General features: G+C 41.7%; 1 protein-coding gene across 1 annotated transcript in view; it reads left to right on the forward strand.

The window, feature by feature from the left end:
• The window catches only part of PLPP3 (phospholipid phosphatase 3), a 66,119-nt gene that overhangs the window by 36,634 nt on the left and 14,488 nt on the right, over nucleotides 1–14,997 (forward strand). The window contains exons 3-4 of the mRNA XM_033152024.1: nucleotides 8,525–8,808; nucleotides 9,854–9,911. Of these exons, the coding sequence (XP_033007915.1) occupies nucleotides 8,525–8,808; nucleotides 9,854–9,911 (342 nt within the window). The remainder of the gene's footprint in view (nucleotides 1–8,524; nucleotides 8,809–9,853; nucleotides 9,912–14,997) is intronic.

The following is a 14,997-nucleotide window of genomic DNA, read 5'->3' on the forward strand; positions in this document are numbered from 1 at the left end:
GGAAAGGGAGCAGCTGAACCTGAGGTTTATTTTCTTAGCACTAAACCATGGTTTGGTACTACATGTGAAATTAGGCATAGGATTGTACTTCTAAGTACACCAAGAGTTTACACATAATTTCCACGAAGGTCTAAATTACAGTTGGCTCAAGGAATGTAAGAGTGTTCCTGCCCCACAACATCTGCAATGGTTTGAAAACTTGTTCAGCTGAATGCAACTGGGAGCCCTGCGTGATGAGCTGAATGCACCTCAGACCTTATTGCTGAAAGCAGGAACCTCAGGGGTAGAATGGGGGCGGGGGACTGGCACACGCAAGGACATTGGGGAGGGGAAGTCTGGCACACGTTCCTCCTGCAATCTCTCTCATGATTGGAATTTCCTTTTTATGCCAGAAATTATGATAACATTCTTATATAATTGTTGTTATTTGCAGAATAATTGTTTTAAACAGGTCTCAGATTTGTTAGCCTCTATAGAGGAGACCATTCTTGAGCTTCCCAAATGAAGAGTGGGAATAACAATAAATGCCAGCAAGTATTTAATTTGACAACTTCTCTTGTTTGAACATGGTCTACTCCTGCCAGTTCTTCAGGACTTTGAGGACATTCTTCAAAATGCTAAGTTGTATAGTAGGCAAAGAACATATGTAAGGCCCAACTCATTAAGAAAAGTAATTTCGTCAGTCACATAATTTCAACATGCAGATCGCATATACTTTTGATTGTGACTTTCAGCCTAGCCCCACTCATTTCTCCCTCTGTCTAAAAGCCAAGTTCCTGCTGCTTCAAGTGGTGTAAAATAAAACAAAATTAAATACAACGGCAGAGAGCAATCTATAGCAAAAACCCTTGTTTGTGGCGTCCAAGAGTTTTGTGTGCTTGCGTTGGCCAACCATTGTGTTAGGTCTGCCCAACCTTTATGTGACTCCCCAACCCCCACATCCATTCTAGGTTTCTTTGCTTCACGGCTTCCTCCTGCCATTATTTGTCAACAAAGTCTGTTCCTACTAAGTGCTCTATCAACTAAATAGCCCCAATAACCAGTTATTTTTGCATTCAAAGAGAAAATGAATAAACCTATAAACAAGAAGGAATTTTATCCTGCAGGGGAACTTTCCCATTATAGAAAGGCCATAAATGAAAGTGAAAAAGCTTTTCATTTCCATGTTATTGCCTAACATACCGTCATTTGGGCTCCTTGCAGAATCTGCTTCTGATCAGGAGCAAGCCAGTGGTGTGTATTATTAGTGCTGAAAATGTGGCTGGAAACATAATCAGCTGACTATATAATCCATCAACTTTCTAACACAAAATGGCAGGCTAATTAAAAAGGGGGTGGGGTAGTGAGAGAGAGAGAGAGAAAGAAAGAAAGAAAGAAAGAAAGAAAGAAAGAAAGAAAGAAAGAAAGAAAGAAAACAAACAAACCCTGGCAACTTGATTCTCTGCTATATTTGCAGCTTTCCCAACAAAAGCAACTGGGTATGGAAAATACAAAACAATATAGCACTTTTATTGTGGAGAACTGCCAATCTTATCAAGCATGCAAAGAAATGGATTAAAAAATTTTATTTTTTTATTTATGATGGGAGAAGATAGGGAAAATTTGTCATATTTTTGTATTATATCAATAAATATACATGTAAAATTGCCACAAACCAAAAGCTACATCATGCAGGCATACATGCAGACCTAGAAAAAACAAGAAAACACAACACATGAAGTAAACGTTCACTTTCTCTCTATCAGAAGTGGTGAACTTCTGTCCCCCCAACATGTTTTTGGACTCCAACTTCCATCAGCACTAATCAGGATTGGTCAGGGATGATGGGAGTTGTAGTCCAGCAACACCTGGAGGGGCACAACATCCTCATTCCTGTTCTGTTCCATAGCACCAACAATTTTCAGTTTATAAGGTTGTTTAAATCCATATATACCATACCATCTAGGAAAACAGTTTTCCACCAAGGTGACCAGTGGTGAGATTTTAACCCTTTATTTTGTACATACATGTATTTCCCACCACCACCCAGAAGGCATTACTTAGATGCCAGGATTATTGTAGCACAACTGGAATTCACCCTAAATTCACTGAGTACTAATTATTCCCTTTAAATTTGATGTATTTGCTTTTCAAACACTCCATAGCTGGCATAAGGGCATTGGGGGACATTAAGCAAGACAATCATTTTCACACTGCTAACCCTTTATTTTATATAGTGTCATCAATAGACTCCCTCGCCTAGAGCAAAAGGTCTAGGTCATGTTTTATGGGGCTTGCAAGGCCCACAAAGTTCTTGTTAAGTAAATATCAGAGGCCGTGACCTTTGTCTCCATCAGTACATGGGAGGATATGAATGCACAAGACCCTTGAGATACTAATTGCCTTAGGGGATTGTGCTTTCCAGACCTCCCCTAAATATTCCCAAATCTTATCCTACATTATATTTCTTTGACTTCGGAAAATATGGCTTGGTTTGACCTTTCAGGACCTCATGTTATCCACAAGTCATGGCTGCAAACTTCTATGCAAACTTCTACTTACTGGCCAACTAGTAAAGTCTCACATTTGTGACTGACGGCCCTTTCTCTCTGCACGTTTCAGTAAATAAGCAATACCTGGTCCCCTATTGGCATCTATACTCGACTTCATCTCCTGTAAGAAAAGTTCATCTTGTACAAAGGAGACATGTGAGCTTTTGCTACTTAAGAACACAAATCCTATGCATGTTTCCATGGGAATGTATCCTGTTATACATAGTAGGACTTGTTTCTACGTAAACATGTACAGTGGTACCTCGGGTTAAGAACTTAATTCGTTCTGGAGGTCCGTTCTTAACCTGAAACTGTTCTTAACCTGAAGCACCACTTTAGCTAATGGGGCCTCCCGCTGCCGCTGCGCCGCCAGAGCACGATTTCTGTTCTTATCCTGAAGCAAAGTTCTTAACCTGAAGCGTTATTTCTGGGTTAGCGGAGTCTGTAACCTGAAGCATATGTAACCTGAGGTACCTCTGTATCTCCTCAATTATACAGAGCCTTTTCTGTTCTCTAAAGAGGTGAATTTCACCTTAGCAGAGGAAAAGGCACTACCAGTCCACCATAAATTTGAACCAGTGACCTAGTTAAAGTGAAAGTTAGCCTACTTCCTCATGCCTCTCTTTGCATGCACTTGCATAGCATCTTAAAAGTTTTGTTTAAAGCAAAAATAGAAACAGTTGCACTTAATAGAGTCAAAATCAGTGTAAACAAAACAGGGAGAGGTGTGTTTAATTTATTTAAATCTCCTATTAGATGTGTGTGTGTGTGTGTGTGTGTGTGTTTCACAGTAACTTGAAAATGAAGCATGGTTGGCGGTGGTCAGGAGAGACTGCAAGGGTGACTGAATAATAGAAACATAATTGCACAGAGACCTTTCAAGGATTTGATGAAAACAGATTTGCAGCCATGCTTTCAAAATACTGGGCCATTTTGCACTTTGTCCCTTACCAGCTTTGCTCCCCTTTAAGCGTTTCCAGCAGTTCACACCACATGCCTACTACTTGCTGGAGACACAAGTCAGAAGAGGAGCTTAATATCTTTAAGACTTGTTTATTCAGGATGAAGTTTCAGCTTTTGCACATCTGTGCTGAATTAGTTGCTTGAGCTTTCTTTTTTTTCTTTTTCTTTTTTTAATCAGGGACAGCGTTGCCAAAAGAACAAGTTTATCCTACTTCAGCTTCTCATTAAAGGTCCGGCCCTGATTTCAGCTAAAGCAGGACGGGTCATGACTACACACTGTTGTGCTGGTGGGGGGCTGAAGTCTCCAATTTACAGTCTGCTACATCTGTGCAATTACCAGGACCACCAGCAGTGAGAGAAAATATTAATCCCTAGACTTTGTTGGCCCTGGTCAAAATATTCCCATGTCTATCTCAGGACAGGCATCTATGGTTTAAGAGGCTCCACGTGTTAGGAATAAAATGGTGGAGCACTTATTGTTATGCCCTTTCCCTGATTCAGTTTGTTTTGCAGACCCATGTTTGTATGGAGTGAAAGGCTCAACCACTGTAAAATGCAGATTTCCAGTTGTTGTTGTTTTTGTTTTTACATTGATCATTTGCATCCACATCCCAGGACAGCTGGGAAGCATAGAATCTCCTCGGAAGCGGCTGCATGTGCATCTTCCTTATACATTATTTGTACTTTTTGAATGTAGTGCTCCTACAGGCCACTTTTGCTTGTGCATATGTGGTGGAAATACATTCCCAAGTGTCCACAAAAGCCACAGGGGATTTGTAAGAGACTCATCCTCCGGTAAATGAGCAATCGGGGAAAAGAAACTGATGCTACGGTTGTCGGAGAGAGGCCCTGGCTGTAAATAACTATTAGAGGCCATCTGGCAAATTAATTGCATTCTGCCAAAGGAGGAGATGCTGAGACTCAGATGCTTTTACTCGCCTCACATGCAAACATAGGCCCTGGCCGACCGCCTGCATTTGAAGATGGTCCAACAGTTGAGATAAGCCATCAGCTGTGCAGCACTTGTGTCCTCCAGGGCCTGCATGTGATTCTGGAACAGGTTAGCTCCTAAAACTAGACAGCCTGGGTGAAGCCCCAGGGACCGCAATATTAATTTCCATTGGGGGGAGGGGGAATGTGACAACGCAACTCTTCAGTATGTGCCGTTTTTCTGCCGACTAAACTAGCAAGCCCACATTCCTTCTAGACACTCTTCCATGAAGTAGCCATGAATGCTTGTAATTTCAGTGAATCCATGTCCCTTTCTCCTCTTTCCCATCCCCACCCAACTGTCACATTCTACCTCCACTTCTGAATATTCATTTAGTTTCAGGTTTTGCACCTTGCAATACATACCTTCCCAAACCAGGAAACCCAGTTTCCTGTAGTTAGTCTCCTCAGTACCTCTTATGTCTGCAGCCTTTAAACTTTGCATTTATTTTATTTATTTTTGGCCCTGTAAAATGGATTGCTTGCTAACCCCTAGGGTCTTTCTTTGCCTCGCCCCCATGGAGTTCTAAGCAGAATACCCAGAATACTAAGTTTTTGCTTATAGCACATTATTAATAACTCTTATTCTTGTAAATCTTATAATCAACGAAACAGACATCCCCCTTCTATGCAACATCTATAAGAGAGCTACCCATTTCCTCCTCTCTTTTGTGGATAAACCTGCAAGGAAGCTGTTTGGTGGTGTGACATGTGAAAAGCAATCCTTTCTGGACCTTCTAAGCATCCTTATATTAGCATGTTGCCTGCATGCCATTTGTAGCTGGGCAACAATCTTGAAAAAACAACAATACACCGTCCCCCAGAAGCATTACAATATAAAAATTTGTGCTTCCGTATCTAGTGAAGCAGGCTTAGTTGCTCTTAATAGTTACCTCCTTGTTTTGCTTAATTAGTATATTAAGCTAAATAGCTTTATAGATTCATTTTAGTGATAGTTGGTACACAAAGATTTTGTGGTGAAGGGGAGAAAAGTAAATTACAGAGAATTTGTGTGTGTGTGTGTGTGTCTGTATTTGGCAATATTTCCATGCTGAGAGTAATATTACTGACTGTTTCAGAGATTGATGTGCATGAAAGCATTTTTATGGCCATTGAATGTGTATATTCTTCTATTAGCCAGAATGAAAAACATGTAGAAGGAGGGGGAGAGGGAGGAAAGGAACCTATTTTATTACTGAGGTATAAAAACAGTGAAGTAATTAATAAAATCCTAAAAATGTAAAACCAGAGCTCAAAAAATCTACTTGGGTAACGTGACAAAGAACAATTTAAGCTTTTTGCCTCTTTCCTAGAGGTGTGACATTTGGAACTGATTTCACAGCCTGATTTTCATTAAACTGCCTTTAAAAGCTTGAGATTATAAGAAGCCAGGAAACCAAGTTCATAATGATGATTGATAGCATTAGTGTCAAGTCTAGAACATTCCCTCTAGATGTGGCACAGGAAATACTTACAGTGTATGGTTCAAGGGTTCTTGGGTCGTGCTCCCAAAAACATGCTGCAATGTAGGAAGAGCAACAGAAAAGTGTGCGCAGGTATGAACTGTGTTTCCCACAATTTTAAGAAATTATAACGAGAACCATATTGCACTTTATGGGAGCATGCAGTCAAGCAAGGAGCTACAGCTAATCCTGGAATCTGGCCAATTGTACCTATGTTGATCACATGCAAAAGGTGCACATTTAGACAACTTAGGATGAGATCTAAAATGTAATAGCTGAAGCAGAAAATGTGTACATATTCCCACCCTCAGAAACCTAGAAAAAGGTAAAGCAACCCAGTTTCTTCCTTGCTCACTGCCTAGTGCCCTGCACACAACCCGGGACAACTGGTCCTGCAGCAGTCAGCTTGTGTGACCCTCCTTTTCCCCCTTTGAATGATCCCAGTGGAGTCACAACAGAAATAAGCTTGCCATCTGTGAGATCCACAAAACTGCTTGCTCCATCTACCAGACTCCCATGCTTAACAAGTTGAGGAACGCTGAAGTATTAGAGAGCAACCTGTGCTCCCACAGGAATGTATATGCAGCTCCGACTTACCTCACCTAAGAGTTGAGAAGGAGCCTAATCTTCCATCCGTCCAGAGATTAAATGAGAAACTTGGCTCCGAAAAGTGTGATTATAAATTAACAAAATATTATTGGACAGTGGCCAGATCTAGACACATCAAAGAAGTGTTTCAGTTAAACGCATTGTAAACTTTGTATGAGAAATTGGGTTGGTGAAAATGGAACTCCACAGCGCTATCTGTTGTCACCATGTTATAATGCATATACAACACATATAAAGCATTTTTTTTCCTTTGCCAACATAACTGAGTCTAATGTTTCAAAGATCATATGGGGCTAAGAGGGCAATCTAAACCCATGGTCACCAGTGACAGGGTTTGATGGATCATCATGGTCAAAACTACACCACAGCCCTATCACTTGTGTTGACCAGGAGCAAGGAACCACCACCCCACCTCAAAAAAATGTTGTCTTGCTGTGCCAGCTCTCAGGCTAATACAACAAAGAGGACTGGATTGGGCCTGTTGCTGTCACATGATGGCACCAGGACTGGCTCTCCCAACCCCTCATGATGTGTTTATCCCAAAGAAGCCATGAATGTCACTCAAAGAGGAAAACCTTTGCTTCTGCTTATCATTTGTCTGGAGAGAAGCTATGAGCCTGAGATCAGATAATACAAGCTAGACCATAGCTTGCTTCCCAGGAGGATTGGGGAATAAGCAAAGTGAGCTTCTGTTGTTTAGTCCCAGCTCCTGCCCACCTAACAGTTCAAAAGCATGTCAGAGTGCAAGTAGATGAATAGGTACCACTCTGGCGGGAAGGTAAACGGCATTTCCGTGCGTTGCTCTGGTTCCCCAGGAGCGGCTTAGTCATGCTGGCCACATGACCTGGAAGCTGTACGCCAGCTCCCTCGGCCAGTAACACGAGATGAGCACCACAACCCCAGAGTCGGACATGACTGGATCTAATGGTCAGGGGTCCCTTTACCTTTACTAATGTGACATATGAACTAGCTCTGTTTAAATAGAGAGGGGGGAATGTACCCTTGTAGTGACTTCCTTTCCAAAAACATGTGAATTGGCCCAGGTGTCTTGCATCACTTAAGGTTTTGCTGCAATTACTAGAGCAGAATTTTTAGAGCTCTCCGTTCAGGTGACAGACTTGGAAAAGCTCAGCTTAGGAACTGTTGTGCTTGTGGAATTACCTGCTATTTTTGGCTACACCTGCAGCTTATTTCCAGCTTTGTCTGAGGTGCAATTGCCCAATAACTCATATATATAAAGATGCCAAAAGCACCCACATCACTTAGATTTGATTCTGTTCCTTTGGTGTTTAGAAGTAGATAGGATCGTCCAATGGAAGCTGCTAGACAAGTTTTTTCTAATGATATCACTGGGCATGTCATCATTGCCTGTAAGCTAAGGCATGGAATAACAGTTACTATGATTGCTCTTATTTTGCAGCCTTTGCAATTGTAAGAGATTCCCCCAAAGCCTTCTGATTTATTATTGCATTCCAAGTTGTACTTATAAGATAGTCTCTAGTAATAACTTTGGGACGTGTAAATTGTTTGGGGAATGTTGTCTGTCTCTATACTAATAAGTACCTTCCTTGTCATTTCGGCTGCATTCTTAGGGGAGTTACTAGGTGCCATTTGAATAGTTTTCACAAATAAAGACCCTAAATAATTACCAGGGGGAAGAGGAGGGAATCACAGAAATCTGGCCCAGCATAACAAAGCAAGTCCATGAACTTCAGCAAGCAGATGCAATGGAACACAAGTATATATGATGTGCCCATTTCAACAGCGGGTGGAGACGGAGAGGCACAATGATGCTCTGTCTCCCCCAGATTAATCATACAGTGAAGTGGGGTTGTTTCTTAGGGGAGAAATGGGATATCTAAAAAAGCTACACCTGTACTCTGCACACCTGTATTGACATGTGGCCTGCTCATGAAGGATGCATAATTTCTTATCTTACTTAAAAATATACATATCTTTCCCTTACAGATCATAATAGGAGAGTTTTATCGGATCCATTGTTTAAAGGAAACATCCCGATCCTTCATCCAGAACCCATATGTGGCAGCACTGTACAAGCAAGTGGGTTGCTTTGCCTTCGGATGTGCCATCAGCCAGTCTTTCACAGACATCGCCAAAGTGTCTGTTGGACGTTTGAGGCCCAATTTTATTGCGGTTTGCCGGCCGAATTTTACACTAATCAACTGCTCTCAGGGTTATATCCAAGAGTACCAGTGCTTTAATGACGACGAAAGCAAAGTCCAGGAAGCCAGGTGAGAACTTTTTCTCTCTCTTTCCAACGGAAATAGTGTGCTGTGACTTGAATAAAAATGATACCCTTGTTTGCCTACATGAGCACCTTGAAAAATGGCCGAGGAAGCTGAATGAATGAGCAAGCGGGTTGACTTTCTCAACCGTAAATTTAAATACGTAATAGCTCTCTTTTAGTCTTGATACCTCCATGCGAGTTTGCAAGTCATTTGTCCAATTTTTATTCCCTTGCACTGAGTGTAATAATATCACTGTAAGTCCTGTTCCAATGATAGATTTGCAGGTATATTTCCTTAAACAAACAAAGGATAATTGTCCAAGGGAAGAACTTAAGAATGCAAAGGTGAGAAAGATTATAAAAAAAGTTGCTGGGTGGTGGGGGTGGTGACAGACACCTAGAAGAATTTGATACACTTAACATTATAAAATCACTGCTCTTTACAAAAGAAGCATTTTTTTTTTTAGGAAGGTGTAACTCAACTCAGATAAGCTATGTAGCCTTGTAGCAAATAGATTTGGCTACACAGGCTTGCAAATATCTGAGTCCACTTATAAAGATAAGCACCTATAGTTTTGTCACTAATAACAAAAAAAGTAAGGGGATTTCAGAAAGCTTTTCATATCAAGAAAGACAGATTAAATTATAACTTTTAAAAAACTTGTTCCAAACTGCCTCAAGAAGATAGATGAGACCAACTGATTATGCACTAGGAGATGGTTAAACCTGCTACGTAAGTGCCCTGAGCCGCATGGCTGCATGCCAGAATTTTATTTAAGATTGCCATCTCTATGAGTGTATACATGTAGGGAGGAGGAGACATCTTAGAGACATAAAAATAAGTAAATATAGACAGGCAGTGTGGACTGTTTCATTTCATATCCTTAAGTAATTTTAAACTGCTGTTCCTGTTTTGGTATTTTAGGGGTTGAGAGTTATACTCGATTTTATTGATGGCTGTGCAAAGGTGTTGTTCAGAAAACCAAAGCATTTGGCCATTTGCTCCAATAACAAAACAGGTGTGCTACTTTGCTTCTTTTGTTTTTCAGGAAATCATTCTTTTCTGGACATGCTTCCTTCTCCCTCTATACCATGCTTTATTTGGTGGTAAGTAGGAGGTCATATATCTTTTAGAAATCATGTTTTATCAATGTTTCTTAGGGCAGTGTGAGAAATGAGTAAAGGCTTATGCTGGGCCAAAGTTTTCAGCCCAGCTTTGTTTTTTGACATTACATTGGTTGGTAGTGTTCAGGTGACAGCCCTTCCTCCTCCTGGACCAAAGAAATCAAATTTCAATCATTTAAAAAATAAAAATAATTTTTTTGAGGAGGCAATTCTAAGAGCTTTTTTGTACATCTGGCCATTTGGCTTACCTTAATGAAAGGTGACTGAGAGGTTTTAAAATTTTCTTTTTCCCCCTTTTTTCTCTTTAAACCCCTTTCCCCAAAATGTGAAAATCACTGGGCTGAATACTACTGCCCAATATTACCATAAACCATGGTTTATGAACAAGGCTGTCTTAAGCATATGTGGCGCCAGGGTGCAAAGATCTCCCTGGTGCCCCTCCCCTGGTTGCCCAGTCCCAGGTGCGCAGGAGGGCGGAGCTGGCCAGCCGCCTCAGCATCTTGCTGGCTCAGTCGCCCCTGAACTTGTGGTGCAAAGCCACCCGCAGCAGAAGAGCCCGCCGTGGCCCTCCGACCGACGGATGGGCTCTTCCCCGGACTCAACTCTCGGGCCCTGGACTCTCGGCGGCCTGGTGCCCCTGAGAGCCCAGCGCCTGGGTGCCCCGCACCCCTAGTGCCTATGGGTAAGACGGCCCTGTTTATGAAGGTAGCACTGTGTATTGAATGTGCATCAGAGAGTAACATCAGACATCAGCCTGATTTGTTCCTCATCTTTGAGTTGGGAATTATGACCCATGAAATGGGATTATGACCTATAAAAACAGGTGTGCTGCAGAGGCATTTGGAAGCTGTGGTTTCAGGAAGTTGGCGTGAACAGCCATAGCTGAGAGGTAGGCAGAGCATCTGCCTTGCAAGCAGAAGGGACCAGATTGAATTCCCCAGCCTCTCTAGGTACAGTTGGAAAAGACTCTTAGGCAGTGTAACCAATAATGAGCTAGATAGACCAGCAGTTTCTTGTTCCTTTGCAATGTTTATCCTGCCAAAAAAAGAACCACATCTGCATTACTTGTTTCGATCTCAGTTTCACTAGAAAAAGCAAGAGCAAGCAAAGCTCAAGGAATGTAAGCCTGCGTGTATTTCATTTTGCCAAGCAACATAATTGAGATAATGTTAGGCTGCTTTATTTGTCATTTACCTACATTGATTCAAAATCATAATTATCTGGTCCATTAGTTGTTGTTTTTTTTAAAAAATAGTCTGCTTTCTGAGTAGCACTTCAAGAAGCAGGGCAGGTGGACTTACTAGCCCACATAGTTTCATCCAAAACTATGGGGCTGGTCTTGTTTTTCTTTGTCAATGAAAAATGGCTCTGCCCTTCCTTTCCTCAGCTTGTTATGCCAGAGTATTTCCTGACTGTAGCTGCTGGAAGCATGCTTGATAGAGCTTGTGAAAAGAGCACGGCACAGGTCAATTATGGGTGGAACTACCCTAAGCTCTTTGGAAGGAAAAGGGAGAGAGATTTAGGGAGTGATTTGTAGTAAATGTAATTAGGGGGAAGCTTTTTCTTCTTCTGAGACTATTTCAAAAGATCTGTGGGCCCTGAATCTCCTGTAACCTTAGATATGAAATTGGGGGGCAGGTGGGGGAGGAGAACCCAGACCTGAACTTATAAAAACATTAAACATCAGTAGATATATATGTGTAGGCTTTCTGCAACACAATTCCTTCTCTTTGCTGCCCCAAAAGATAAATTAACACACAGCTCCCCGCTGTTTCCCCTCCCCTTTCCCTTTTACTCTTTATGATGGAAGCAGCCTCCATAATTTAATTACCATGCCTTTCAGACTGTTTGGGCGTCTGCATGAATTTATTTCCCCATATTTTTCTCTCACTTTTCTTTAAATGTTTCAAAGTTATTCCGTAAACATTTACACCATTTCCTCTCAGCGACGGTAAAATAACATTGCCAGTGAACTGGAGGTGGGTGGATTTGCAACATGAAAAAGGCTAAAGCTCATTTATGCCCCCCTCCTCCTTCTCAAAAAAATAATAAGAATAATCATAGCAGTAGTGTGTGTGTGTGTGTGTGTGTGTGTGTCCCCGTCCCTTGGTTATAGCAATGGAGCTGGCCTTGAGGACTTCAGAATAAATGGTTTGTTTTACCTATCACCACTTCCATTTGCCATGAAATGGTTCCACCTTTTCCCACCCTGTACGTCTACACCCCGCTAAACTCTCCAGGACCTCTTTAGAGACAATTTATGTTCACTGATTTTAAAATTAGAGGAACAGTATGAAAACCTTCTGTACTGTTTGGACTGAAGTGAAAACAAAATAGTGATTATATGGCACTATATAGTATAGTAACCAAAGCAATTCATAGAGAATTCACAAAATGGTAGACTTATATTAATGTATTGGACTGAGCTGAATGTTCTGCAGCAGGGGAGCCTATCCTGTGGCCCTGCAAATCTTGTTGGACTACAATTTCCAGCAATCCCAAACAACATGGCCGGTAGTCCGAGATAAAGGCAGTTGCAGATCAACAGTAATCTAATCTAGAAGGTGCTCTGGTAAACTCTAGGTTAGATTATGGCAATGCCTTATATGTGGGGCTGCCTTTGAAGACAGTTCAGAACTGCAGGCAGTGCAGAATCCACCAACCAAATTGTTAATGGGGAGTAGGATGTTTGATCATATAACACCAATCCTGATCTGCCTTCATTCACTGCCAATTAGCTTCTGGACTCAATTCAGAGTGCTGGTTTAGAGCTGTGAAGCCTTATGGAGCTCACAACCCGAATACCTTATGGACCACGTCTCCCCACGTGAACCTATCTGGACCCTGCCATCATCATCTTGAGTCCCTTCTTTGTGTTCCCTACTCCAAGGGAGCTGCAAAGAGTGGCTAGACAAGAACAAGTCTTTTCTGTGGTCGCTCCCCAATTGTGGAATGCTCTCGTCAGAAATATTACACTTGGCACTGTCATTATAAGCATTTAGCCCCTGAGGGTGTTGAGGTGAGGGGACATAACATCTTTTTTGCTATGCTCCTTTGCTTATATTCACAGTGCTACTCAATTGCCAACCTAGCAGTTCGAAAGCACGAAGTGCAATTAGATAAATAGGTACCTCTCCAGCGGGAAGGTAAACGGTGTTTCCGTGTGCTGCTCTGGTTCGCCAGAAGCGGCTTAGTCATGCTGGCCTCATGACCCAGAAGCTGTAACACGAGCCAGTAACACGAGTTCAGCACCACAACCCCAGAGTCGTCCGTGACTGGACCTAATGGTCAGGGGTCCCTTTACCTTTACTCAATTACTTATTTGGCACACTCCCCCCCCCAATGTATTCAGTGAGAATTAGCTAGTTAGTGATGTCATTCAGGACAAACAAATCTAACACAGATTTTATTTATTTTTAAATGCCCTCGCTCTGAATTTGCTTCATTTCACATTGGTAATTTTATCTCCTAGCCAATTCTCACTGGCTAAATGACAGCTTCACTGCTCCAGTAGAGGATGGCTGATATGAGAATAAGTGGCCATTGGGATTGTGAAGAGTTCTCTCCCCTTTTTCTGAGTGTATTGTGTCCTGAGGAAATAGGATGGACACCATATCTGCCCAAAATGTACTTGGAAGAGGCTCTTTTTATTTTTGGCTGTACTGGGAAGGGGCACTTGTCAGGGGAGAGCATAGCAGTCCTGAGTACATTTGGGGGTATTTGCAATCATTTAAACACCTTTCACTCTCCTTCCACCAAATAACGGTCAAATGAAAGGAGAGGCGCAGGCAATAGGGGGAAAGTTGTTCGTGAAATGTGCCCAGCTAGTTTGACTCAGAAATGTTCAAATTTGATCCTTGAAAATGGTTGCTGCAGAATTAGGTGGCTAGAATGTGGCAGGGAGCTCCCCAAACATTCAGAGAAGTCACCTTTGACTTAAATGAGTCACTATTAGTTTTGGATTCATTAAAGAAAATGGCATGTACAGACAAGCATGTAATTTCTGCAAAACTGGAGGCTGTCTGTGTGAGTTTCAACTTACTGAAAATTGGACTCTTTCTCTGCCCCTACTGCTGTACGCTACTGCCCCCACCCAAGCAATTGCTGATTCTGAACTTGCAGAGAAGCAATTTTACAGGCTTTGTGGGCCTGGCACACCATATCATAAAAACCTGCTCTGCTGCTTTCGTACAAAAAACAAAATGAAAACCACCTTGAAGTGCTGACTAATGTCAAATTCTCCCACAAGGTGCTAATTTCCCTCTACTCTCATTTGACTTCAGGTAGAAGAAGCTGTCACGGTTGATCCAGTTTTGCCTGTAGGGTTCTCCCTCTTGCACTCCAGTCCTGTAGGGAGTGGATCTTCATAAAATTTGTCAGCGTTGCATTTTTTTTTTGGTCCTACAAGTTCAGCATTGTGCTCTTCATACTGCTTGATACATTTGGGGGTTTGGTTGTTTTTTGAATGAGTCTGTATTATAGACTCATGTTTTGTTCCAGTTAAAACTAACATTTGAAGCATATGCATTGCACATCTATTTTAAGTCTCGTATATTATTTGGAGAGCTGTGGGTTGGTCTCTTGTTGCTCAATGCATGGTTAGTTCACAGGAGTTAAGAAAAGGTGTGTGTTATGGTTTTAGTTGATTTACAACAGGAATCTGCATTGTGTACTAGAGGTGTGCATTGGATTCAGATGAATCCTGAATTCCAAACTTAAAGTGGGCTGATTTGAACAGATTTAGGTCTTGCTAGGGATCTCTTTGAAGTCCCCTAAACCAAAGTGGGGACCTCCAAAGCTCTTTGTTGTGTTTTGGAAATTTGGGCATTAAAAATACAACATTTTCCCCCAAGTGTCTCATATTTGGAAAATGATAGATTGAGAGGTGAGAGGGGGATCTCTTTTGTGACAGTCACAAAAGAGCTACCAATCAGAAGGATTTATCAGATTTATCAGTGCTCTCCAATCACCATGCTTTGAGAGAGGGGAACTGACGTAATTTTTCACTTTGCTATAGTCCAAAGCTTTTATAGAGCTGCCCTTAAGGGAGATGGAGCAACTCCAGGAT

The sequence above is a fragment of the Lacerta agilis genome, chromosome 6 (assembly GCF_009819535.1).
Source record: "Lacerta agilis isolate rLacAgi1 chromosome 6, rLacAgi1.pri, whole genome shotgun sequence".
In the NCBI taxonomy this organism is placed as follows: Eukaryota; Metazoa; Chordata; class Lepidosauria; order Squamata; family Lacertidae; genus Lacerta; species Lacerta agilis.